Source organism: Dermochelys coriacea, chromosome 1 (genome assembly GCF_009764565.3).
Source record: "Dermochelys coriacea isolate rDerCor1 chromosome 1, rDerCor1.pri.v4, whole genome shotgun sequence".
In the NCBI taxonomy this organism is placed as follows: Eukaryota; Metazoa; Chordata; order Testudines; family Dermochelyidae; genus Dermochelys; species Dermochelys coriacea.
Window position 1 is genome coordinate 123,879,829 of NC_050068.2, and position 24,204 is coordinate 123,904,032.

Sequence of the window (24,204 nt, forward strand, 5' to 3'; positions counted from 1 at the left end):
GACACACCCCTGGAACCCCGACCTAGGGTATTCTGTCTGCTACCCAAGATCCATAAACCTGGAAATCCTGGACACCCCATCGTCTCAGGCATTGGCACCCTGACAGCAGGATTGTCTGGCTATGTAGACTCCCTCCTCAGGCCCTACGCTACCAGCACTCCCAGCTATCTTCGAGACACCACTGACTTCCTGAGGAGACTACAGTCCATCGGTGATCTTCCTAAAAACACCATCCTGGCCACTCTGGATGCAGAAGCCCTCTACACCAACATTCCACACAAAGATGGACAACAAGCCGTCAGGAACAGTATCCCCGATTAATGTCACGGCTAACCTGGTGGCTGACCTTTGTGACTTCGTCCTCACCCTTAACTATTTCACATTTGGGGACAATGTATACCTTCAAATCAGCGGCACTGCGATGGGTACCCACATGGCCCCACTGTATGCCAACATTTTTATAGCTGACTTAGAACAACGCTTCCTCAGCTCTCGTGCCCTAATGCCCCTACTCTACTTGCGCTACACTGATGACATCTTCATCATCTGGACCCTTGGAAAAGAGGCCCTTGAGGAATTCCACCATGATTTCAACAATTTCCATCCCACCATCAACCTCAGCCTGGACCAGTCCACACAAGAGATCCACTTCCTGGACACTACGGTGCTAATAAGTGATGGTCACATAAACACCACCCTATACTGGAAACCTACTGACCGCTATTCCTACCTACATGCCTCCAGCTTTCACCTAGACCACACCACATGATCCATTGTGTACAGCCAAGCTCTACAATATAACCGCATTTGCTCCAATCCCTCAGACAGAGACAAACACCTACAAGATCTCTATCAAGCATTCTTACAACTACAATACCCACCTGCTGAAGTGAAGAAACAGATTGACAGAGCCAGAAGAGTACCCAGAAGTCACCTAGTACAGGACAGACCCAACAAAGAAAATAACAGAACGACACTAGCCATCAGCTTCAGCTCCCAACTAAAACCTCCCCAACGCATCATCAAGGATCTACAACCTATCCTGAAGGACGACCCATCACTCTCACAGATCTTGGGAGACAGGCCAGTCCTTGCTTACAGACAGCCCCCCAACCTGAAGCAAATACTCACCAGCAACCACACAACAGAACCACTAACCCATGAACCTGTCCTTGCAACAAAGCCCGTTGCCAACTGTGTCCACATATCTATTGAGGGGACACCATCATAGGGCCTAATCACATCAGCCACACTATCAGAGGCTCGTTCACCTGCGCATCTACCAATGTGATATATGCCATCATGTGCCAGCAATGCCCCCTGCCATGTACATTGGTCAAACTGGACAGTCTCTACTTAAAAGAATAAATGGACACAAATCAGACATCAAGAATTATAACATTCAAAAACCAGTCGGAGAACACTTCAATCTCTCTGGTCACTCGATTACAGACCTAAGAGTGGCTATTCTTCAACAAAAAAACTTCAAAAACAGACTCCAATGAGAGACTGCTGAATTGGAATTAATTTGCAAACTGGATACAATTAACTTAGACTTGAGTAGAGACTGGGAGTGGATGGGTCATTGCACAAAGTAAAACTATTTCCCCATGTTATTCCCCCCCCATCTCCCACTGTTCCTCAGACGTTCTTGTCCACTGCTGGAAATGGCCCATCTTGATTATCACTACAAAACGTTTTCTTCCTCCCTCCCCCCCCCGCTGATAATAGCTCATCTTAAGTGATCACTCTCCTTCCAGTGTGTATGATAACACCCATTGTTTCATGTTCTCTGTATGTGTATATAAATCTCCGCACTGAATTTTCCACTGAATGCATCCAATGAAGTGAGCTGTAGCTCACGAAAGCTTATGCTCAAATCAATTTGTTAGTCTCTAAGATGCCACAAGTACTCCTTTTCTTATTTCTATGATACTTATCCAGCAACTTGCTCTGAGGAATGGAACATGAGAAGAAACATGTTTTCAATTCCTCAGTCCTCCCAACAAAGGGTCCCAACTTCCCCCTCCAAACTCACTGTCTTACTCTCTCTCCTACAATAAAGTCAGCAAACTCCTTCATCCAGGAGTGTTTCCTTGTCTTTTGTCTCCCATGAGCCCATCTGCCTGTGTTATCTGGCAGCTGCCCCTTGTCAGTTCTGACCCTGACCGTCATTTACTCTTGGTCAGCCTACCTGCCTCTCACTGGGTCCTAGGCCAGAGGCTGGGTTTGAGAGCCAGAAACAGGTCATGTGGGATTCCTAGGCCAGAGATCAGGGAAGCTTTGTGGCAGCAAGGAGGCAGAATTCACTCCAGGCAGGAGTCTAACCCTCCCAGGCTTCCTTCTGCAGGTAGCTCTTTTCAAGCACCTCCAGCAATAGGGCTGGCAAAAGCCGTAAAAGCAATTGGTTCCCAAATGTATTATTAATTGTCCTGAAGTAATCCTGGCACCCCCAGTTATGGACCAGGACCCCATTGTGCTAGGCACTGTACACACACAGAACAAAATGACCTGCCCCAGAGAGTTTACATGCTAAGGAAATGTCAAATGTCAGTGTTGATAACCACTTGGAAACTTGCAACTGCATTCTTCTCTCACAGGCTGTGTGTTCTGGTTTGTTTCTGTGGAGTCACTCGTGAATTGAGTGCTGGGCGCTGGCATTGATTTCTTTTAAGGAAAAGATGTTGCTATGGTTCGCTGGTCTTTTTCTCAGATGTGTTTGGTTTTTGTTCTGTGTTCCGTGTTTTGGTCCTGTCCTACAGCTATAGCCAGGATCTTACAAGGAGATTCTGACTGGTAGAAATGTGAAATCCCTACAAAGATCAGGATAGAAAGGATATACAAATGAGTAGCTTGCACGGTCATCAGCTGTGAGCTTTGAAATGGAAATAAACCTATGTCCTTCGGTAATGATAGTGTCTGTTATTTAGAGAGTTGACTGAACAGCTGAATTTGTGTAATTCGGGTTGAAGTTGGCCTTAAAAGTAAAATACATTAAGTAAAATGTTAGAGCAAAACCTTCGCATGTTCATTCCCTAGACTTGGCGGAAGAGGAGGAGAGGGAAAAGGGGGGCTACACGTTGAATGATCTGCACAAAAGGCGGAGTCTTCTCGCAGTCTATTGCAAGCTGATTGTGTTTACCGTGGTGGAGATGTCTGCGGCTGCTGAGGTCTATAAGCACTATATGAAGGTAACACTTAGCTCTGAAAATGCATTTACGCCATTAAAGTGACTCTAGTACTTGTGGAAGGTGTTGGATTAGCAGCCTTGGAGGCTAGAGTCATCTGTTTATGCACAAAATGGTTGCTGAAAAGAACAGAAGCGGTGCAGGCTTCTCCCCACTGCTCTGCTAATGTACCTTAGAGTAGGATGAATGATTACTAAGAGACAGGGTAATTTAGTTCCCCGTTCATTAACTCTTTGGCTTCTGTAGAAGACTGCCAGCGAGGTGCCATTTGTGGTGGTGGCACTCGGTCACTAGGATCACTCTAAACTTGAGTGAAATGAGTGGTTTCAATAGCCATCTGCTGGTGAATGACACTTCGTATCCACGTGGCCAGGGCTGGGTGTGAATCTGGAGTGTAGGTGTGAAAATCTCCATATTCTGTTTCCAGCTCATTGTTTCAGTCCTCCTATGAGAATAATACGTAACTATTTTTCATCCATAGATCTCACAGTACTTTACAAAGGAGCATAAATAAAATTATCCTTGTGAAAATATGTAAAAAAAGTTCCTTTTAGCAAGATATCTAGGACCTGGAATATTTTATGAATTGTTCAGTTTTTCTTAGCAGTCTCTGTTTTTCCTGTGTTTCAGGAGTGTACCCCAGGTATTGTGTATTCATAAAGCTGTAGTAAGGAAGTGATGTTTCTGTTATGTATTTTTTGCACTAATAGACCTACAATGATTTTGGAGATATAATTAAAGAAACCCTGAGCAGGACGAGGCATAACAACAAAATCCAGAGTGCCAAGACGTTGATTCTCTGCCTGCAGCAGGTAAGAGTAATGCAGAAGGAAAGGGACTCTGATGAAAGCCATCCCCACACTATAATTTTCTATGTACCTTGTCATAGTTATTCAAACTAATTTAAATAGATAGTGAAAAAGTCACTTTCTTGAATTTATGTAAGTGCTTTTCATTGTCAAAGCACCTTATGAGCCCTTTGGCCTAAGATTAAAAACGTAATTTTTTTTGTCAAATACCTAATCTTTTAGAATTGTTGTTATTCATGGAATATGACACATGTCTTGTGTTGCAAGACACAGATTAAGGGCTCTGGCTACACAGTAGTGAGCAGCCTCAACTCCCACTGAAATTGGGGATGGTTGGCATTTGTCCAGATGTGTTCAGTGCCTTCTGGGATCAGGCCCTCATTGTTTCCATGCTTGACTAGAGAATTTAAATTAGATATTTACTGAAGAAATTGGACACACCTGATGATGACCCCTGCTCCTCTAGTTACACCAACTCTGCCATAGCAATATTGAGCCTGATAATTTGTTTTAGAAACTGCTCTATCCTGGTTTCCTCATGGACATTTGTTCTCCCAGCATCCATGTCATACTCCTAAGTTGCGGAACAGACTCCTCCTAGATTGACTGATACATGAGCTCTGCTGACTTCACACACTTCGCCAGGAGCTTAGATCCATGACCCAACCCCTGAAATACGAGATAAAGTGAGGGTGAGCCGCATTTGGCCACATATATTCTGCCCACATAGTCAGAAAGTCTGTTACATATCACATAGACAACTGGCCCAGGTTGGTCTTTCATTGACCTTCAACATTTTCAGGTCGCAGGGAACAAACTACCTACATGTCTATTAGAAAAAAAACTTAGCAATAAGGTCTGTCTCTCTCTGTTGGCTCAGTCCTGCCCTCAACTACGTGTGCAAGCGTTGCTGCTTCTCTTTCAGAACTAGTTGTTGTGTATCCATGCTCTGATTTTCTCTAACCCTCAGGGTGAGATTAAGCCCTCTGACTAGATCCACTGATCTCAGTGGGAGTTGAAGGCACTTATCACTTTGCAGGATTAGAGGCCTATACAAGTAAGGCATCCTACCTGCTAAACAGAGTGGCACCCTTTGCAGATATTTTCCCAGGCAGTGCTCAAATCTCTCAGGTTTGTTCCAAGTGAGTGTGATTCGTCAGCAAATGAATTTGTTTTGCGCTTGTTCGTTTCCTTTGCAATGCTTTGCTCTACATGAGGCAAGTATTGTATGGCTGGTGTGTTCTCCTTGTCCCTTTATTGCCTGGAAGTTTACATGTTGGTGTTTGTGGTTTTGCAGTTGTTTCAGAAACATACAGAAACCCATGGTAGTACCCACAGCATGGATTCATCTTTCACAAACATTAAAGAACTTGCTCGTCGCTTTTCACTGACATTTGGCTGGGATCAGGTGAAATCCAGAGAATCGGTAGCGATGATACACAAGTATGTGCCACATAACCATATATTGTCCATGGCATTGTTTTTGTTTATTTTCTCTGTTAAGTTACCTTGTCCCTCTTATTTTTTCCCCTCTAATAGAGAAGGGATTGAATTTGCCTTTCAAGGAGCTGCTGGAGTGGAAGGGAAATGCCTGCCTCCAAATTTAAGCTTTCTGTTAATCATCAGTGAATTCTCCAATAAGCTACTAAAGCCTGACAAAAGATTAGTGTAAGTTACCTTCATTGCTTACTGCCGGACAAGTGAACTTAGGTGATGCGTGTCATATGCAGCACTTACACACTCGTGCATAGATCGTTTTTGTACAGTGTGTCTTTGTATAATGGATGGCTTGATATTGTTGAAGAATTGTTCAAGTACTTCTCTATCTGGCCAACTTTGGAAATCTGTTTGGTTTCCCATCAGAAGTGTGGATGATTGGACAATTTTTCAATTTTGATTTCTTCTCCATTTCAATTTCAGCTAGTAGTTTTTTGGGTTGTGCGTCTACATACCCAATCAGTTTTTAGCCATAATTACTACCAAATAATAAAAAAAAAGTGTTTAAAAAAAAAAGGCCATGGGGGAAAATGGTGTTAACATTATATATGAGGGAGGGAGGTATATTGGTTGGCAGGAGCAAATAGAACCCTTTTTTTAAGGGTGGTCTCAAGTGTTAAACAGTTTAAGTTCTGTCCTGGAGCAAAGCAGAAGAGGTGGAGATAGAGCTAATACAGTGATAACGGAATGGAAACCACAATCCATATGACTGGGGCAGACTAGCTTCTCTGAGGATTCTGTTACAAAATATGTCGCATGAAACTCTTCACTGCAGGAACTATGTCTTTGTAGAGTCCCTGACAGAGTGGGATTCTGGTTCTGATTGGCACCTCTGGGTGCTATTGTAATGTAAATATTAAAAAATAATAATATAACACTGGGCCATTTATTCTTATGGCTCTGGATATTTTGTATCCTAATACAGAAGAACACGATTGTGTCTGTTAGGCTTGGTATATGCTATCAACTTACGTTCGTATCACTTCATCGTTCGGGGGTGTGGAAAATCTAATCAGAACACCCCTGATCAACATAGTTGTACTGATCTAACCCCGGTGTAAAGAGCACTATGTTGACAAGAGGGCGTCCTTCCTTTTGGGGAGGTGGAGTACCTATACGGATGGGAGAAACTCTCCCGTCGACATAGGTAGCCTCTTCACTAAATGCTACAGTAGCGCTGCTGTAGCATTTTAAGTGTAGACAAACCCATAGACCCTGCTTCCTCAGTCTCTGCTCTTCTCTGTCTCTTGTACTGCAGGAGCTCCTTCCTCCTTTCTGTCCCTTGGTTCCTTCCATTCCATTCCTTCTCTTTTCTTCCTTAATCAGTGGAACTGCAACTTTGACTTCTGCAGCTGCAGTTTTTTATATATCTGACTTGTAAAATCAGTAAAAATAAAAGAAACCCCTCGTACATGCTTTCTAAGAAGCAAGTATCTTGTAAGACTTGAATGCTTATGATTAAATATGAATAAACGATTTTGAATTTCTGGGCAATTTACAATAATGCTAATAGGTAAAGTTTCATGACAGAGAAGAAACCAGGCAGCAAGTAGGAAAAAAAGCATGCTGCCTGCATCCTGCCATGCCCCGTGTAACTTGCTCACTACTGCATTCTTAAGCTTACTCGTTATAGCATCAGCATGGATTCAGTTGGAACTGATCTTTCATGGAGAGCTTCAAATGACTTGCATGCCAAGGATTAAGAGTGGTAAAATGTTTAACCTCATGCTACTATTAATCCATGACAAACAAAATGTATTCAGGATTCAGTTACACACAGAATGCATATTGAGAAATGAATAAGATATAAAAATGCAACGTGCAGGGGAAAAATGTGCAGTGTGCAGATTCCCTTTTTTGTATTGTGACCTCTGATCGTTTGATTTTGATCAATCTATAATTAGTAGTAATTACCCTTTCTAATTTTGCATTTTTGCCAGCCAGGATCTCTTGTGTGTACCACTAGATTGTACCTTCCACAAACTTTTGTTTAACTCCACCATCACAATGTGGACTTGTTTCAGAGTAGCAGCCGTGTTAGTCTGTATTCGCAAAAAGAAAAGGAGTACTTGTGACACCTTAGAGACTAACAAATTTATTTGAGCATAAGCTTTCGTGAGCTACAGCTCACTTCATCGGACTTGGTTTAAGCAATCGTTCTCTTCCACATGGTGATCTTTTTCCCCCAGGTGGATTTCTGTTAAGTCACCCTTGCAAAACTCTATTTACCAATTTTTCTTAGGAGAGTAACTTTTTTTTTTTTTAATGATAAAGGAAAATATTTAATCAGCAGGATGGGCAGGCTGGTAAATTTTCATGATGATTTTCCAAGGCTGTGTCTAATTTTTTTTCCAGTGGGTTTATTCCAAGGAAGCAGGAATATCCCTACTGGTTTGCTCATCTTTTGACCACTCTTATGAGGAACAAAGCAAGAAACACTCCTAGAGTTTATCTTCAGCTGTCTTTGATTTGCCCACCTACGTTGGAAATAACTGAAAAACAATAAAGTTCACAAGGAGGGGGAAATTGCAATTTTATCTACAACTCTACATTCAAGCCATGTTTGTAAAGTAACAGTTTCTTTTCTGGGAGGCTCAAAATGCCTTGCAAGGTCTGGAGATTATATTTCCTTTTAGAAATATTTAGGTTTAGTTGCACCATAAATTACAGGATGGAATGTTTTAAGTCAACATGAACTTTTGAAAATAAACATCTGGTTATTTTCATTTTTATTATTAATCAGGCACAGGACTGGTGTACAGACCTGTATAACATTTGTGAATGCACCTATAACACATGATAAAGAGAATAAGGACATTTGTTAGAAAGGAGTGGGTATAGCCAACACATTCTAAGTATATGGAGTTTAGTGGTAAAATATTTTACTTGTCAGTTGGTGTTTGCCACAAAATATACCTAGAAACAATTTATTAAATAAAAACAGTGCTAAAGGTTTGAAAATAGGAGTGTTTCCATTGACATCAATGGGAGTTGGATTAGACCCTAAAATTTTAGTTACAATACACTCTTGTTTGAAACCAACATATTGCATAATCAGTGTGTTGAGTCTCCATGATGCATGACTCTAATCATCTGAGTCATCCTCCCAGGGCTGTCTGTTTCTTGTTTTGATGAAAGCGCTGATATTTTCCAGGCTGCCTTCCGAATCAGAGTAGTAATAACAATATAAAATTATAATTAAAACAATTATTGATATAATTAATTATATTAAAATGTATAAAATGTTCACGATGTGTGTGTTGTAACGTGGGATCTGGTTTAACAGTGCTGGATGGATTGGAAGTGATGAGCTGTAGCTGGAAAACATTGAGTCCGCCCCGCCCCCACCCCCACTTTCTAATTCCGGAGTTCATTTTGTCTTGCTGTTAAATCAAAGGGAATGCCTCTCAGTTGGGTTTCCCTCTGCTCTGCAGTTGAGGAGGCAGAACTAGACCTTTCAGTTGCCGGGGAGGGGTTATCTTGCAAGAAAACAACCCAGTAAATTGCTTCCTGGCAGCAGCAACAAGCAATTACTTTCCCTGTGCTAGAGTGTAGGAAATTGTACTAAAAGATGGATGTGGCTCTGTAATTATTGGGAATCAAGAGTTGTTTGTAATGTTCTGAGCAATCTTTCAGCTTCGGAAGCACTCACACTGATTTGTTTTCTCAGAAAGGGGAGCCAGGCCCTCCCTCTTTCTGTTGCTTGATGGATCTGGTTCTACCTCCCCAATTGCAGAGGAGAGGGAAAAAAACCAAAATGTAGGAAGGGCTAGCCTAGATAGCTACAGAAGAAACTTTGATTTTTCTTATGCTTCTCATTTTTCCCCAGGTACTGTTACCTGCAGAGGTATATAACAGAGCCAGCATCTTGCAGAGGAGATGAATGGCACCCCTTGGTTTGGTACAGGAACTCTTTGCTGGCAAATGAAGATGAGGAGAATTCTGTTATCAGCAGTTTAAGAGAATGGTCACCCACAAACAGATCTAAGACATCTTCTTTTAAAAGAAAATTGTCTAATGGTATGAAAATTCCACCATCTTGTTAAATCTGATTGGTTGTGTCCTCAGTAAAAATGGATAACATACCGCATTAAAATACTGCAGTGCACGGGCTGTTGTAGACTTGTCATTCTAAACTCTATATTTTTCCCTTCAGATTGTTTTCATCATTCACTAGAGAGAGGCTTGGTCCAGTGGTCTGAGTATGGGAGCCAGAAACTCTTGAGTTCTGTTCTAGTCCCTGCTGTCATTCACACCTTCGGTAGCCTTGAGCCAGTCACTTAACCTCCCTCCCTCAGTTTCTCCATGTCTAAATGAGGATAATATTACTTGACTCCACACAGTGGTATTGTGAGGATTAGATAAATTTTATGAAGCCCTATGATAATGAAAACAGTTATTTATAGAAGTGCTAAAGATAAATTCTTACTGTTGCTATTTTTGGGATATATTCTGTTAGAAGAAACAAAGGGAATCCTCTCCAGACGATCCTTTAATTCCTCCCTTTCTGGCTTACAACCATCCTCAGGGCTATGCTTTGCACATCGTCCTTCATCTGAGGAGTTGATGGGACTCCCTTCAGAGCCCAGTATCTATGGCAGGGGTGGGCAAACTTTTTGGCCCCAGGGCCACATCTGGGTAGGGAAATTGCATGCAGGGCCATGAATGTAGAGTTGGGACGGGGTTGGGGTGCGGCAGGGGGCTCAGGGCAGGGGGTTGAGGTGTGGTAGGGGTTTGGGGTATGGCAGGGAGCTCAGGACAGGGGTTTGGGGTACAGGAGGGGTGCGGGGTGTGACAGGAGTTGGGGTGTGGGCTCTGGCCCGGTGCTGCTTACCTGGAGTGGCTCTGGGGTGGCAATGGTGTGGAGTGGGGCCAGGGCAGGCTGCCTGCCTGCCCACCCTGGCCCCACACCGCTCCCGGAAGCGGCTGGCACCACGTCCCTGTGGCCCCGGGGAGGGAGGTCGGGGGGGGGAGAAGGGGGAAGAGACAGAGGGCTCCATGCGCTGCCCTCCCCTGTGGGTACCTTCCCCAAAGCTCCCATTGGCTGCGGTTCCCCATTCCTGGCCAATGGGAGCTGCGGGGAGAGGTGCCTGCAGGCAAGGGCAGTGCCCGGAGCCCTCTGCCCCACTCCCCACCCCAGAGGCCGCAGGGATGTGGTGATGGCTGCTTCCGGGAGTGGCATGGGGCCCGCAGTGCCCCTGGGGTGGCAATCCCGTAGACCGGATCCAAAGCCCTGATGGGCCAGATCTGGCCCACGGGCTGTAGTTTGCCCACCCCTGGTCTCTGGGGACATGGGGGGTAGCAGCAACGTGTCACAAAGGTGTCTGCCTTTCCAGAGAGGCTACATGCATAGTTTGGGCAGCACTGACAGTGCCCTCTGGTCTGGAGAGGAAGAGTCTGGGCCCAGAAATCTAAGCTGGAGGTCTCACATACGCTGTGCAAAATCAGCCACTGCCCGGGCCGTCATTTGGGTTTTTTTTATAGATTTTAGCTGGGTCATTCAACACAGTGGAATTTTAAAATGAATGCTTTGCTCAGAGTGTCTCCATGAATTTAGCTTCCACAATAACTGCACGCATTGTAACGAATGCTCCTTTTTCCTCTCTCTTGGACTGTTTGAAGTATTTCTCTCTCAATGTCTCAGAGAGTGAGGATGAAGAATAGAGCTATTGATTGTCTGTTACAGGGTCCCTGCCTGAAACCAGCCACACTGAGACAACAAACAAGACTCCAGACTTCCTGTGCACTTCAGAACTCACTGCAGCAGCAGGGAAAAGCAGAAAGAGGTTGAAGTCTCAAGATACTAGTCTCCAAGAATGTCTGCCATTCTTTTGTCCAGTGGGACTGAGCAGAAGATGTAGGTGAGGGAAAAATGGTTCACAAGCCCCTAAAAGAGCTGAGATTTTTCAAATACGCAGACTGCAAAACTGAGTGCAATTAGTGCAGTGTCTTACAGTTCACGCCTTGGGGCACTCCTTGTGTTCTCAGTGCTTCTACGGAGCAGTTGCCTGGGGCCATACCCTCCTCCTGATTCTATCTTCCAACTTCTGTGTTCTCCTCTTGGACCTACAGGGAGTGAACAACCCTCTCCCCTAGCTGCCCAGACTCCTGTTGCTCCCTAGTTCTATTGGCAGCTGGGGAAGGAGGAGGAGGCTTCCTGCCTGACTTCTATAGTTCCCAGTCCCATTGAAAAAGCTGCAGGGGGAAGAATGGGGCTTTCCAGCCCCGTCACTTCAGATTTGAATCATTCCCTAGCCCTTTGTGGGGTGAAAAAGGGGCTTCCCAGGTACCAGTTACTATCCAGCCCTGGGTTTGGGAATGAAGAAGGGTGTTTCTCCACCCCACCTGTCCCCAGCTCCTCTTTACTCCTAAGAGGGAAATTGGAGAAGGAGACATGGTCTTGGCCTCAGCAGCTCTGCTGCTGTGTTACTGGTGAATTCCTTCCTGCAGGGCCAGAGGTCAACTGTGTGGGAGCTCCACACAGAACATGACATAATGGAGGAAGTGTCCAACACTGTCCACAGAACAGGGCCTCTGGCTAGACTCCATGTGCCATCCAGTGCACCAAGAAAACACACAGACAAACAAAGCAATATTTTCTCTGTAATATCTTGGGTACAGAAATCTGAGATGTCACTTGTCAGGGTTAAAAGGGAAAACACAAACTCCAGCCAGAAATGCAATTTTCAGAGTGACAGCGCCCACTCTCCTTAAATGGATTTACTGGACAGACACATAGGTGGGTGGTGGGTTTTTTTTGTTTTGTTTTGTTTTTTTTACACTTTTTGGTTGTTTGGTGCCAAGTTGCACGAATCAAAATTCGTTTGTATCAGAATATAATGAAGTTCTTCCCCACTTTGGGCCAAAGATTTTGGGCTTCTTTATGCAAGAATCCTAAAAGCAACTCGTATCATGTGCATGCAGTCTTTAAAATCTGCCCTCCCTTTTAGCGTCGCAAGCAAAACACATCCTAAGTAGAACCTCCGTCAAAGGGAAGTGTGTTTCCAGGCCAGGAACTAAACTGCTCAGCTTTTTGTTCCAGCGAAGATGTGATCAAGGCAGAAGACTTCTCAGCAAATGGTGGAGCAGAAGATGTAGGCGAAGATGTGGATGTTGTTGGTGCAGACCAGGTAATGATAGTTTAGTTTTGGCTTATCCAGATTTGGACAGTTGTACTCGGGCTGCTGTGTTGAGGGGGAGAAAAGTGATAGTACATAATCCAAGAAGCCAGTTTGTTAGGCTCATGTCTTTGCTCCACCCATGTACCCTACTCCCCTTTACAGCCACTAGAAGCGGGAGGAAGAAAGGCTTTTCATTTTTCCCCCAAGCCTAGCTTGACATGGGTTCTTTCTCTTGCTTGTCTATGGAGCCTCTCCTAGTAGCATCTAGGCCCTGTCACATACGTTAACAGCTGTCAAAGATCTTTCAAGAGAAGGTACCCATTCCCCTCCTACATATTTGGAAGGCACTTGCTTATGAGCAGATGGCTCTTCCTGGTCTACAGAAGGGACACATTTTACCCTTTAGGGCAGCAGAGTAATGTCCAGCCAAGTCCCCTAAATATAAACATTGCCTTTCAGAAAATCCCATTTAATCCTATTTCTTTATCAAGCTGAATTGAGGCTATCAAGTTTCCCATGCTGCAGCTGCTAACCTCACTAACCACTTGAAGCAGGTGAGCAAAATACCTTCCCTGCCTTGCTTTAAGGCAGTGGTCCCCAAACGTCTGTGGGTTGTGCGCCCCCCCACCGCCCTTCAGGGCTGAGAGCGAGGCTGCAGCTCTGAGTGAGGGGATGTGGACGGAGTAAGGGGGCTGGGAGCCAGGACTATGGCTGGAGGCAGGGCTGGAGCAGAGCTGGGGGTGGGGCAGGGCTGGGTGGCGCTCCCTCCCCTCCCCCTGGGGGCTGGCCTGGGCCTGCCGGGCCCCCCAAACATTACTCTGTACCCCCATAGGGAGGTGTGGCCCACAGTTTGGTGACTTCTGCTTTAAGGGTTAGTGAGGACAGCACGTGTAGAAGGTGTGCATTTCCTTTAGGTTGTTCTCATTATAACTCTCTTCGCCTCCTTTTAGACGCTTTATTGGACAGCATTTTTGAAGGTGGTGCAAGCAGAATTGATTTGTAAATGGCTTTTTTCCCTTGTGGGTCTTTCCAGCCTTTCCAGATATGTTCATTATTGGACTTTTTGACTTTCAGGTATGTGATGGGTTGTATCAATCCTGCACACGGCCAAGAGGTGCTGACCAATCACTGGAGACCCCACCTCCTTGCCTCTGTTACACAGGCTCCAGGTGGAGGGGACAAATAAAAGGAGGCCGTGCAGGTCAGTTGGGGCTGGCGGAAGAGGAGGAAGGATGTTTGCTGCAGGCTGCTGCAGAGGAACTGTTGACACACCTGGCTGTTGGGACCCGGGACCCTGGACCCGGACTACGCTGCGGACGACTAGCCAGCCACAGAGACTGACAGGGATGCCGAGCTGCTGCCAGCTGAGGATGTGCCTGAGGGGGCTTTATGGTAGGAAGTGACCCAGGTCACTGTGTGTTAGGACTTGAACCCTTAATAGGGAGTTTACCGGCTTCATAGGGCCCTGGGTTGGAACCCGGTGAAGTAGTGTGGGCCTGGGTTCCCTTACCCCTGCACTTGCCACTAAGAGTGGCTACTAGGGACTCCTGATTTGGACTGATTGTTCACTCTGCCCTGCCCAGAGGGTCAGAACCTCCGACTGTCCTTAATAGTCGAGTCCTGTTAAGAGGGCCAGACCATCATCAGCCGCTGCCCAGGAAGATGTGGGAAGTCATCTGGGAAGAGCTCAAGTTGATGCTGGCCGTTGGAGGTCATGGCAGAATCCTGCAATGAGTGGAGGAGCCCCATTGTTCTCGTTCCAAAACCTGATGGATCCATGAGGTTCTGCATAGACTTCCAGAAAGTCAGTGCAATCTCACAGTTCAACACCTACTCTCTGCCCTGGGTGGATGAACTGCTCGAGTGACTAGGGAATGCCAAGTTTATATCTATACTGGATCTAACAAAGGGGTATTGGCAAATTGACCCCGACCTGCCAGGAGAAGACAGCCTTTGCCATGCCATTCGGCCTTTTCCCATTTACAACCATGTCGTACACGGGGCTGTGTCGACCTTCCAATAGCTTATGGATCAGCTGTTGCAGCCACATGGTCAATACGCAGCAGCTTATATTGACAACATAGTGATATACAGTGCCAGCTCGGAAGATAATCTAAGACCCCTCACCACAGTACTGCAAGCACTTGGGGAAGCCGGGCTAACTGCAAAACCATCCAAATGCCACTAGGACAGAAACCTAGAAGGTGGTGATGTACCTGGGATATGCAGTGAGGTGGTTGCACACACTCGTGGATAAGGTCCAAGCCCTGAGAGACTGCCCGACCCCCTCCACCAAAAGGCAGGTGAGGTAGTTTCTTGAACTACCGAAGAAGGAAATTATTTCCCTGTGAAACGAGATATTCAACAGTAGAAGAGGCGGCACTGGCAGTGAAATGGGCCGTTGAAGCCCTTATCATCTGCTGGGGAACCCATTCCAGTGCATGACAGATCATGCGTCCTTTCGATGGACCCACTCCTTGAAGGACACTAATGCCAGGATTAGAGTTAGAGATGGTACTTCTGTCTCCAGCCCTACAAGTTTGAGGGACTTTACCACCTGAGGAGAGCCCATGCAAATGCTGATTTCTTTTCCCAAGTGGGCAGAGAGGAAGATGAGGGAGGACAGCCATCAGGTCCTGACTTGAGGGGGAGGATGTTTGACAGGGTGTATCAACCCCGCACTGAGCCAACAGGTGCTGACCAATCACTGTGGGACCAGGAGACAACTCTTCCTCGCTCCTGTTGTGCATGGTCCAGGTGGAGTGGACAGGTTTAAGGAGGTAGCCCAGCTCAGTTGGGCTGGAGTAGAAGAAAGGATGTTTGCTGCAGGCTCCTGCAGAGGAACTGTTGACTTACCTGGCTGTTGGGACCGTGGACCCGGACTATGCTGCAGATGAACAGCCAACCACAGAGACTGACAGGGATGCCGAGCTGCTGCCAGCTGAGGAAATGCCTGAGGGGGCTTTGTGGTAGGAAGTGACCCATGGAATGTGTTAGGAGCCAAGGCTTGAAGCCTTAATAGGGAGTTTACTGGCTTCATAGGGCCCTGGTCGGAACCTGGTAGAGTAGGGTGGGCCCAGGTTCCCATATCCCCACCCCCTGCAGTTGCCACTAGGCATTGCTACCAGGGATTCCTAATTTAGACTGTTCACTCTGCCCTGCCCAGAGGGTCAGAGTCCCAACTCTTATTGTTTGCCCTGGCCGGGAGCCCCAGGGCCTACAGACTGAGTGTTTACTTTGCCCATCCCAGGGACTACAGACTGTTTGTTTTCTCTGCCCTGCCAGAGGTCCTGAGGCACTGGATTGTGATTGTTGACTCAATAGGAATCCCAACAACTGTGTGATGGGGTATATCAACCCTGCACTGGGCAAACGAGAATGGCCCTGCTTGACATACCAAGCCCCCGTGACAAGGTACTTCTACTCTGGAGTTCAACAGATTATTTGCTTTTGCATTTGAGTGGTTTTTTATCTTCTTCACAGTTTTTGATGTTTCTTCTCCAGTGAGAATAGTGGCAGGAATGCCCCTGAACCTGTGCTATTGGGATCACAAGTTCTATGTATAGATAGTGGGTGTGGCGCCCAAAAATGCTGCATCTGCCCTCATAGTTCACACACTAGCCTCAAGCCTTTCACATTAGAGCAGTGCCTCCCTTCTTCTGTAGAAGATCAAGTATGGTGCTCTCCTGAGGGCAGAGTGGTGAAGTGAAATATCACTCCAAGTGAGTTCAGACCCTTAGTTCTGATAGCAGGCTTGTGTCCTATACAGTGTTTTCTTACTCGTGATCTATCTGAATGTTTTTGTTTACGTGGAGTTGAGGAGGAGCAGATGGGAGAAATGAAAGATTAAAAACATGTTGCCATTTTCTGTGCAAGCTGGACATCGGGTTAGCTGAAAAACTTGTTTTTCATCTTTGAGTGATGGTCCCTACATGTATTCCATATGTGGGGGTGCGTATGTGTGCGAGGTGTCTGAGCTGGAAGGTTTTCTTAGCAGTGAGGGTATGACAGGTTGTGTAGGTCGACAGCTCTCCAGCTCCCACTTATCACTGCATGGCCTGAGTCGGAACCTGTATAGAAGGGGGGCGGGGGCTACCAGCGCTGGAACTGTGGCCGTGGCCCCTGTGCCTCCTCTTCCCCCGAGGCCATCCCCTGGCCAGATTGGAAGCCGGAGCCAGCTGTGATGAGGGGCGGACCATATTCTCAACCCTTCTCCTCCTTACCCCTCCCCCAAGTTGGTCTAAGCCGCTTGCCCAAGCCCCCCTCCCCACTTAGTGGAACTGGCCCGAGCCACTCACCCAAGCCACACTCCCTCCCCCCACAGAGCCAGTTCCGAGCCCCTCCTCTGCTGCAGAGGGCTGACCCGACGCCCACCGCTCACCCCCTGAGCCCCTTTTAGGAAAAACTGGGCATTTGTCCCATTTGCTTTTGCCAACTAATGATCACCGCACCTCCATGGTCACCAGATAGAGACTCACTATCTTCTGAGTTGGAGATTGGGTCATGCTCCTCTCTTCCAAGGAGTCACTCCCACCACTCCCCCAGACACTCCTACCCTGCCATGGACCTAGGCACAGGGGTGCTATTGGGTGCTTGGCCTAAAGGTCACTGGGGACCTATGCTAGACATCATGAGGGATATCTTTCAATGATGGGTGACTCCGCTTATAGACCTGTTTGCCACCTGCAACAACAGGAAATGCCACAGTTCTGCTTCCTGTAAGGTCATAGCGTGGGGTCCCTTACAGATGTGTTCCTGTTGCCATGGTCAAGACAGCTCCTATCCCTCTGATTCCCAAATTTCTGATGAAGATCAGTGGAGACCAAGTACAGGTCATTCTCATAGCCCTGGCGTGGCCCAGGCCGCATTGGTTCACCACCTTCTTAGGCATGTCCGTGGAGGCATAGCTACGGCTTCCACAGTACCTGGACCTGATCTCTCGGGACCATGGTCAGCTGCTATACCCAAATCTCATCTTTCTTCATCTGATGGCCTGGAAGCTCCATGGCTGAATCAGGAGGAGCAAGCTTACTCGGAGCAGGTCTGCAAGGTCCTACTAGGAAGTAGGAAGCCTTCTGCCAGGGCCACCTACCTTGAAAAATGGAAACGGTTCTCCATCTGGTTTCTCAAAGGTTTGGAGAGGGTTTACCTCCAGGTTAGAGATCCCTTGTCCATCCCTCCTGGGACCTGAACCGTGTCCTGTCAAAGCTTACAGGACTGCTTTGAACTGCTAGCAACATGCTCATTGTTACACCTTTCCTGGAAAGTGGCCTTCCTGTTGGCTATCACTTCGGCCAGAAGAGTTTCAGAGATCTGGGCCCTCACATCGGAGTCCCCATAGATGTTCTTTTTTCAAGGACAAAGTCTAGTTGTGACCACACCCATCATTCCTTCCAGTAGTCATCTGACAATTCCACTGCAGTCAAGCAATCTTTCTGCCAGTTTTCTACCCTAAGCCACATGCAAATAGAGAGGAACAGTGCCTCCACTTATTGGATGTTTGGCCGGCCCTGACTTTCTACATACAAACCATTCCGCAGATCTACTGAGCTGTTCATCGCAATAGCGGAAAGAATTAAAGGTTTCCTCATCTCTGCATAGAATCTCATTGTGGATTACTTCTTGTTTAACGACGTGTTATGAATTTCTGAACATCTCACCCCCAGCTAATCTAATGGCTCATTCACAAGGTCTCAAGCTTCCCCCACTGCTTTCCTATGACAAGTCCTGATTCATGACATCTGCAAGGCAGCAATCTAGTAGTCAGTTCACACATTCACAATGTACTGTGCCATCATACAGCAGACTAAAGACAATGCCAGCTTTGGCCATGTAGTCTTGCAGTCAGCCTGTCCTTGAACTCAGAACCCACCTCCCATACAACTGCTTGTGTACATTGGAATGGACATGTGTGTGCACTCGAAGAAAAAATGGTTACTAGCCTTTCTGTAACTGTTGTTCTTCGAGATAGTTGAACATATTCATTCCAAAACAAACGCTCCGTCCCTCTTTTTGGAGGTGGTCGGCAAAGAAGAAACTGAAGGGGGGAGGGTTTGGCAGGGCTCTTTATACTAGCACTATGAGTGTGTGGCACCATAGTGCACTGGAGCTGACCCAACAATACCACTTGCGGTAAAAATTCCAGCAGTTATGTTCAGGTTGTGCACACACCTACATTGGAATGGACATGTGCAACACATCTTGAAGAACAACAGTTACAGAAAAATTAGTAATAGTTTTTTTCCCCACTTGAAGCCACATGCAAATAGGGAAGAACAGTGTCTTCACTTATTGGACATTAGACAAGCCCTAGCGTCTACATAGAAAGTACTAGACCATTCTGTAAATCCACCAACTGTTCATAGCAGTAGCTGACAGGATGAAGGGTCTCCCTATCTCTGCTCAGAGATTTTGACCTGGATCACATCATGCATTCGCACATGTTATGATCAGGTGGGTTTCCACCACCAGTGAACCTGAGTGCTCATTCCAAGAGGTCGCAAACATCATCAGTGGCATTCCTAGCACAGATCCCTATTCAGGACATTTGCAAAGCAGCAACTTGCTCTTTAGTGCACACGTTCTCTTCTGACTACGCCATCACTCAAGACAGTCCAGGGCCGATGCCAAATTTGGTCAAGCTGTTTTGCAGTCAACGAGTTCATGAATTCCAGTCCCACCACCTATGTAACTTCTTGGGGGTCACCTACAGTTGAATGCACATGTGCAATCACTCTAAGAAGAAAGTTACTAACCATCCGTAACTGTTGTTCTTTGAGATGTGTTGCACATCTCCATTCCATGACCTGCCCTCCTACTCCTTACATCAGAGTTGGCTGGAAAAAAGGAAATAAGGGTAGTGGGGTCAGCTGGGTGCTTTATACTGGTGCTATGAGTGCATGGCATGAGAGAGCGTTTGAGCTGCCCCCATGGGTGCCGTAAGGGAAAAATTTCCAGCAACTGTGCTCAGGGCCTGCATACATCTACAGTGGAATAGACATGTGCAACACATCTTGAAGGATAACAGTTACAGAAGGTTAGTGACCATTTTTTTTAAACTGTCAAGACCTATAAACCTCCTCCAATGCCTCCCATGTTGTCTTTGGGGGCCATCTTGCCCTATTTGCCCACAATTTGGGCAAGATCACCATGGACTGTTCGATACCGAAGATCATCCCAATGGATATGCCATAGAATTTCTCTCTCTTTCCCACATCAGCCCTCCTTCTGGGCAACCCCAGGGGACCCTTCCCAGCAATGCATTCTCCAGCAAGAAGCAGACGTCCTTCTCATGAAGGGAGCCATAGAGCAAATACCACCTCCCTACCTGGGAAGAGGCTTCTGTTCTCCATACTTCCTCATCCCAAAGGGCAGACACACTGCCCCATTCTCGACCTTCGACTACTGAACATCTTTATCAGGAAATCCAAATTCTGCTTGGTGATGCTGGCATCGATTATCCCCTCTTCTTTTCCTCAGGGGGCCTTGTTCATGGCTCTCGACATGAAGGATGCCTACTTCCATATCGACACTCACCTGGTCCACTGGAAATTTCTCTGTTTCCGTGTAGGACACCACCACTACGAATTCCGGGTCGTTCCCTTCTGCATAGCGGCGGCTTGCCGGGTCTTCGCAAAGGTCCTCACTGTTGTCATGGCACAGATACGCTGCCTCTGCTACTTGTGTACCCGTCAGGGTGACTGGCTCTTTGTTGTGCTATTGCAACAAGAACTCATCACTGCCACCCTAGCCTTTGGCGCACTCCTGATGTTTTTAGGTGTTTGCATCAACAAGGAGAAGTCAATGCTCATATCTATGCAGATGATTAACTTTATTCAGGCGCAGCTTGACTCCATCATGGCATGGGCGTTCCTTCTGGCAGACCACTTTGCAAGGCTGACAGCTATAATTACAGACCTACGCCACAATCCATGTATCATGGTTCGCTGTTGTCTCTCCCTCCTTGGACATATGGCAGCCTGTACCTCCGTGACACCATGTGCACATCTGCACTTGCATTGCTTCCAAATGTAGCTCCTCTTTATCTACAGTCCCAGCAGGGACTGCTTGGAGGCCAGACTCATTGTCCCCCAGTGCTGGCCTCCCTCGCCTGGTAGACCAACCCTTCCAAGATCATGGTCAGTACCCCCTTCACCCCTCCTACCCCAGATGCCACCATCACCACAGATGCCTCCCTTGCGAGTTGGGGGCACACCTGGACCATCACACAGCCCAGCATGTCTGGATGCCTCAAGAGGTCAGGATGCATATAAACATGCTAGAACTGAGGGCAGTCCATTTGGTGTGTCAGGCATTTCTTCCTCTCCTCCGCTCCTGCCACATTCAATTCCTCTCTGACAACATTGCAGCAGTTGTGTACATCAAAAAGCAAGGCTGCACCAAGTCTCCCTCCCTCTGCTCCGAGTCCATCCACCTGTGGATCTGGTGCATCAGATCAGTGGATTGGGGGCACACCTGGAACCTGTGGAACTGGTGCATCAAACACCACGTAACATTTCAACACTACCTCCCATTCATTCAAAATTCCCTGGCTGACATGCTCAGCAGGACTCTCTACATCAATGACGACTGGGAGCTACCTGATGGCACATTCTAACATTTCTTGCACCAATGGGATCTCTTCACAACTCACAAGAATGGCAAACAGCCCCTTTATTATTCCAGGGAAGGCTTAGGGAAAGACTTGCAGGGTGACGCTCTTTTCCTCCCCCAGTCAGATGACTGCTGCTACGCCTTTCCTCCCTCCCGCAAGTACTACACAAAGTCTAGCAGGACTGAGCTACCATAATACCCATATCCCCGTTCTGGCCCCATCAGTTTTCGTTTATGGACCTCTCCACCCACAGACCACTCTGCCTTTGTACGCTCCCCAATCTATTCACACAAAATCAGGGGACAATCTGCTATCCCAGTCTGGGTCCTTTTCATCTCACAGTCTGGTATTTGGATGGGGGTGCTCCACCCCGGTGTGGCAAATACTTAGAGCAGGAGAGTATCCACCAGGGTATGCTACCGAGCTAAATGGAAACACTTCACCTCATGGGCCACCTACCTCACCACCCACTAAGTGCAATAGCCATACCTCTTATCCTTGACTACCATCTCAATCTCAAAACATCCGGCCTTGCCCTCAGCACTATACAGGTCCACCTGGCAGTGCTCAGTGCCTTTCTTCTCCCAGTAGATGGTGCCTCTGTGTTTACACACTCAACCACTGTTGGTTGCATGAAGGGTCTCCTCAATACTTTCCAGCCAGTATTCAAGCCCACACTCCCGTGAGACCTTAATCTTGTTCTCTCCGCCCTCACAAAGCCTCCCTTTGAACTGCTGGCCACGTGCTCCATCTCTCCATGAAGGTGATGTTCTTAGTTGCCATCATCTCAGCTCGACAGGTCAGTGCACTGGTGGCCATGATGGTTGACCCACCCTTACACAGTGTTCCACAAGGATATAAAGTTTCCTTTTGCCTACATCCTCAATTTCTCCAAAGGTAGTGATGGAGTTCCACCTCAATCAGTCCATCCACCTGTTTTCTGTTCCAAACCACACATCTCCAATGCAGACAGAGGCCTGCATTCTCTCAATGTCTGCTGTGCACTAGCATTCTATCTGTGCAGGACTCACTCCTTCCGCACATTGCTGAAACTATTTGTGACCATTGCCGATCACTCCAAGGGCCAAGGCTTCTCTTCACAACAAATCTCCAGATGGGTCTCCAGGTGCATCCGCAAATATTACACACAATCCAATGTGTAGCCACCAGACAGAGTCACTCTCTACAAGCAGCCACATCGGCCCGCCTCGTGGATGTCTCCTGGCAAGCCATCTGTTGCGCAGCAACATGGCACTACAGCCACACAGTCGCGTCCCGCTACGCCATCGCCCAAGCAGCGGCTGCGGACAAAGCAGTCATGCTGCCATGCTGCAGACGGCACTTCCTACCTCATTCTCGCACTCCGCTCCATGCTGATCACTGCTTGCTACTCACCCACTTTTGGAATACATATAGGGCCCATCACTCAAAGAAGAAGTGGTTACTTATTGTAACTGAAGGTTCTTTGAGAAATGTGGTCCCTGTTTGTATTCCAGTACCTGCTCTCCATAGCTTCTACTGCAGACTGGACTACTCAGTGGTAAGAGGGACACAGAGAGGTGTTGACCCACATTACCTATTATACCCTTGGCTCTGAGCACCACGGGATGCACAACGCATGTGTGGTTCAAAAAACACTGTTAAGGAAACTTTCTAGCTCAGGCATGCGGCACACGTGCGCACCCCCCACATTTGGAATACAAATAGAGACCACACATCTTGAAGTACCTCCTCTTCCTGGTACTGGCCTCCAAGTCAACTGGACAAAGATCTTTGGATACTTAATAGCTAAATAGACACCCCAGCCAAATCTCCAGCTTTAGCCGTGCAACTGGAAGCAGTTATTACCACTATGGTAAATCGCTCCAGTGTTACTTCTGACCTGGCTGCTATGAGGCTTCTGGTAATACAGGAGTTAGGAACTCTGACTGAACTTCGCTGATTTCCTGTTTCTCCTTATTAGCTTGGGAATTTTTATAAGACATCCGGCTTGTTTAAATATAGTCACTAAATGCAGAGCCTGTAAGAATCATTTTCATCAAAATTTTGTGTGGGGCAACATTCTGCTGGGCACTAACTCAGAGTTGTGAGGCAACCAGTTCAGTTCCAAAACTCTCTATCTGCAAGTGGCAGAACGCACAATTACTATAGAGGGAAGAGAACATGCCTACTCCTAGGGATTGTATCCTGCCTTCCTGTTCCAGAAGAGCAAGATAACTAGTCATGGGGGCTGGAGGGGCGTGCATGAGACGGGGAGAGAGAGAGAGGGAAGAGATGACAGGAGAACATTTATATGTGCAATGGAATTTGCTTTTGTACTAGAAAAACAACAGCTGAAGAATATAGTGTAATTGTAGATTATAGACTTTTAAAGAGTAATGTTTTTTCCATTGAGTACTGAAAATTGTTTTGGTCACTGATGCTATCAGATTTTTCATCTGTTCATTCGAAAGGTGAACTGATCCCTAAAAGACAGCTTGGGAGATGCAGTTGCTCCTGAACCTTCATCATCTTTCCCGTGCTTTCTAAATTGCGCTGTGTTTTTCTGACCAGCTTTGGTAATTTCAGATTATTTTCTTTCCCGTGTTCGATTGCGAATTGTAAAAATAAACAGTGTCAAAACCAAAACTTGGTTCCTGTTTCTTTTTTGAAGTTACAGTACTCTAAAAGCAGCATGTTTGCAGTGGAGAATTAAGTAAACCGGGCCAAAAGCCTCCGCTCTCCCCTACTCAACTGTGAAAACCCACTGGCTTGCATCTCCTATTTCTTCCTCCTCCAGAACACTTCTGTAATGAGCGCAAGCACCTTAAAATGGAAAATTTAAAGTCAATAAGATAGAAATTTAAAACTCTGCCCATTGCTGAATGCACCTGAATCTGTCACTGGATTTCCAGGGAGCTTCCATGTTCAGCTGGAGCAGCTTAGAGCACATAAGGGCTTAGCCCAACATAGAGCCAAATAGCTTAGTTCAAGTA

The 24,204-nt window shown here is 46.6% G+C and overlaps 1 protein-coding gene across 1 annotated transcript in view; it reads left to right on the forward strand.

Moving 5' to 3' along the window:
* The window catches only part of LOC119849888 (cohesin subunit SA-2-like), a 110,892-nt gene extending 87,035 nt beyond the window's left edge, over positions 1-23,857 (forward strand). Inside the window, 9 exon segments of the mRNA XM_043495771.1 lie at positions 3,040-3,191; positions 3,899-4,000; positions 5,295-5,440; positions 5,537-5,665; positions 9,324-9,514; positions 11,181-11,355; positions 12,537-12,624; positions 13,690-13,896; positions 13,898-23,857. Of these exon segments, the coding sequence (XP_043351706.1) occupies positions 3,040-3,191; positions 3,899-4,000; positions 5,295-5,440; positions 5,537-5,665; positions 9,324-9,514; positions 11,181-11,355; positions 12,537-12,624; positions 13,690-13,896; positions 13,898-13,939 (1,232 nt within the window). The 3' untranslated portion in view covers positions 13,940-23,857.
* The last annotated feature ends 347 nt before the right edge of the window (positions 23,858-24,204 follow it).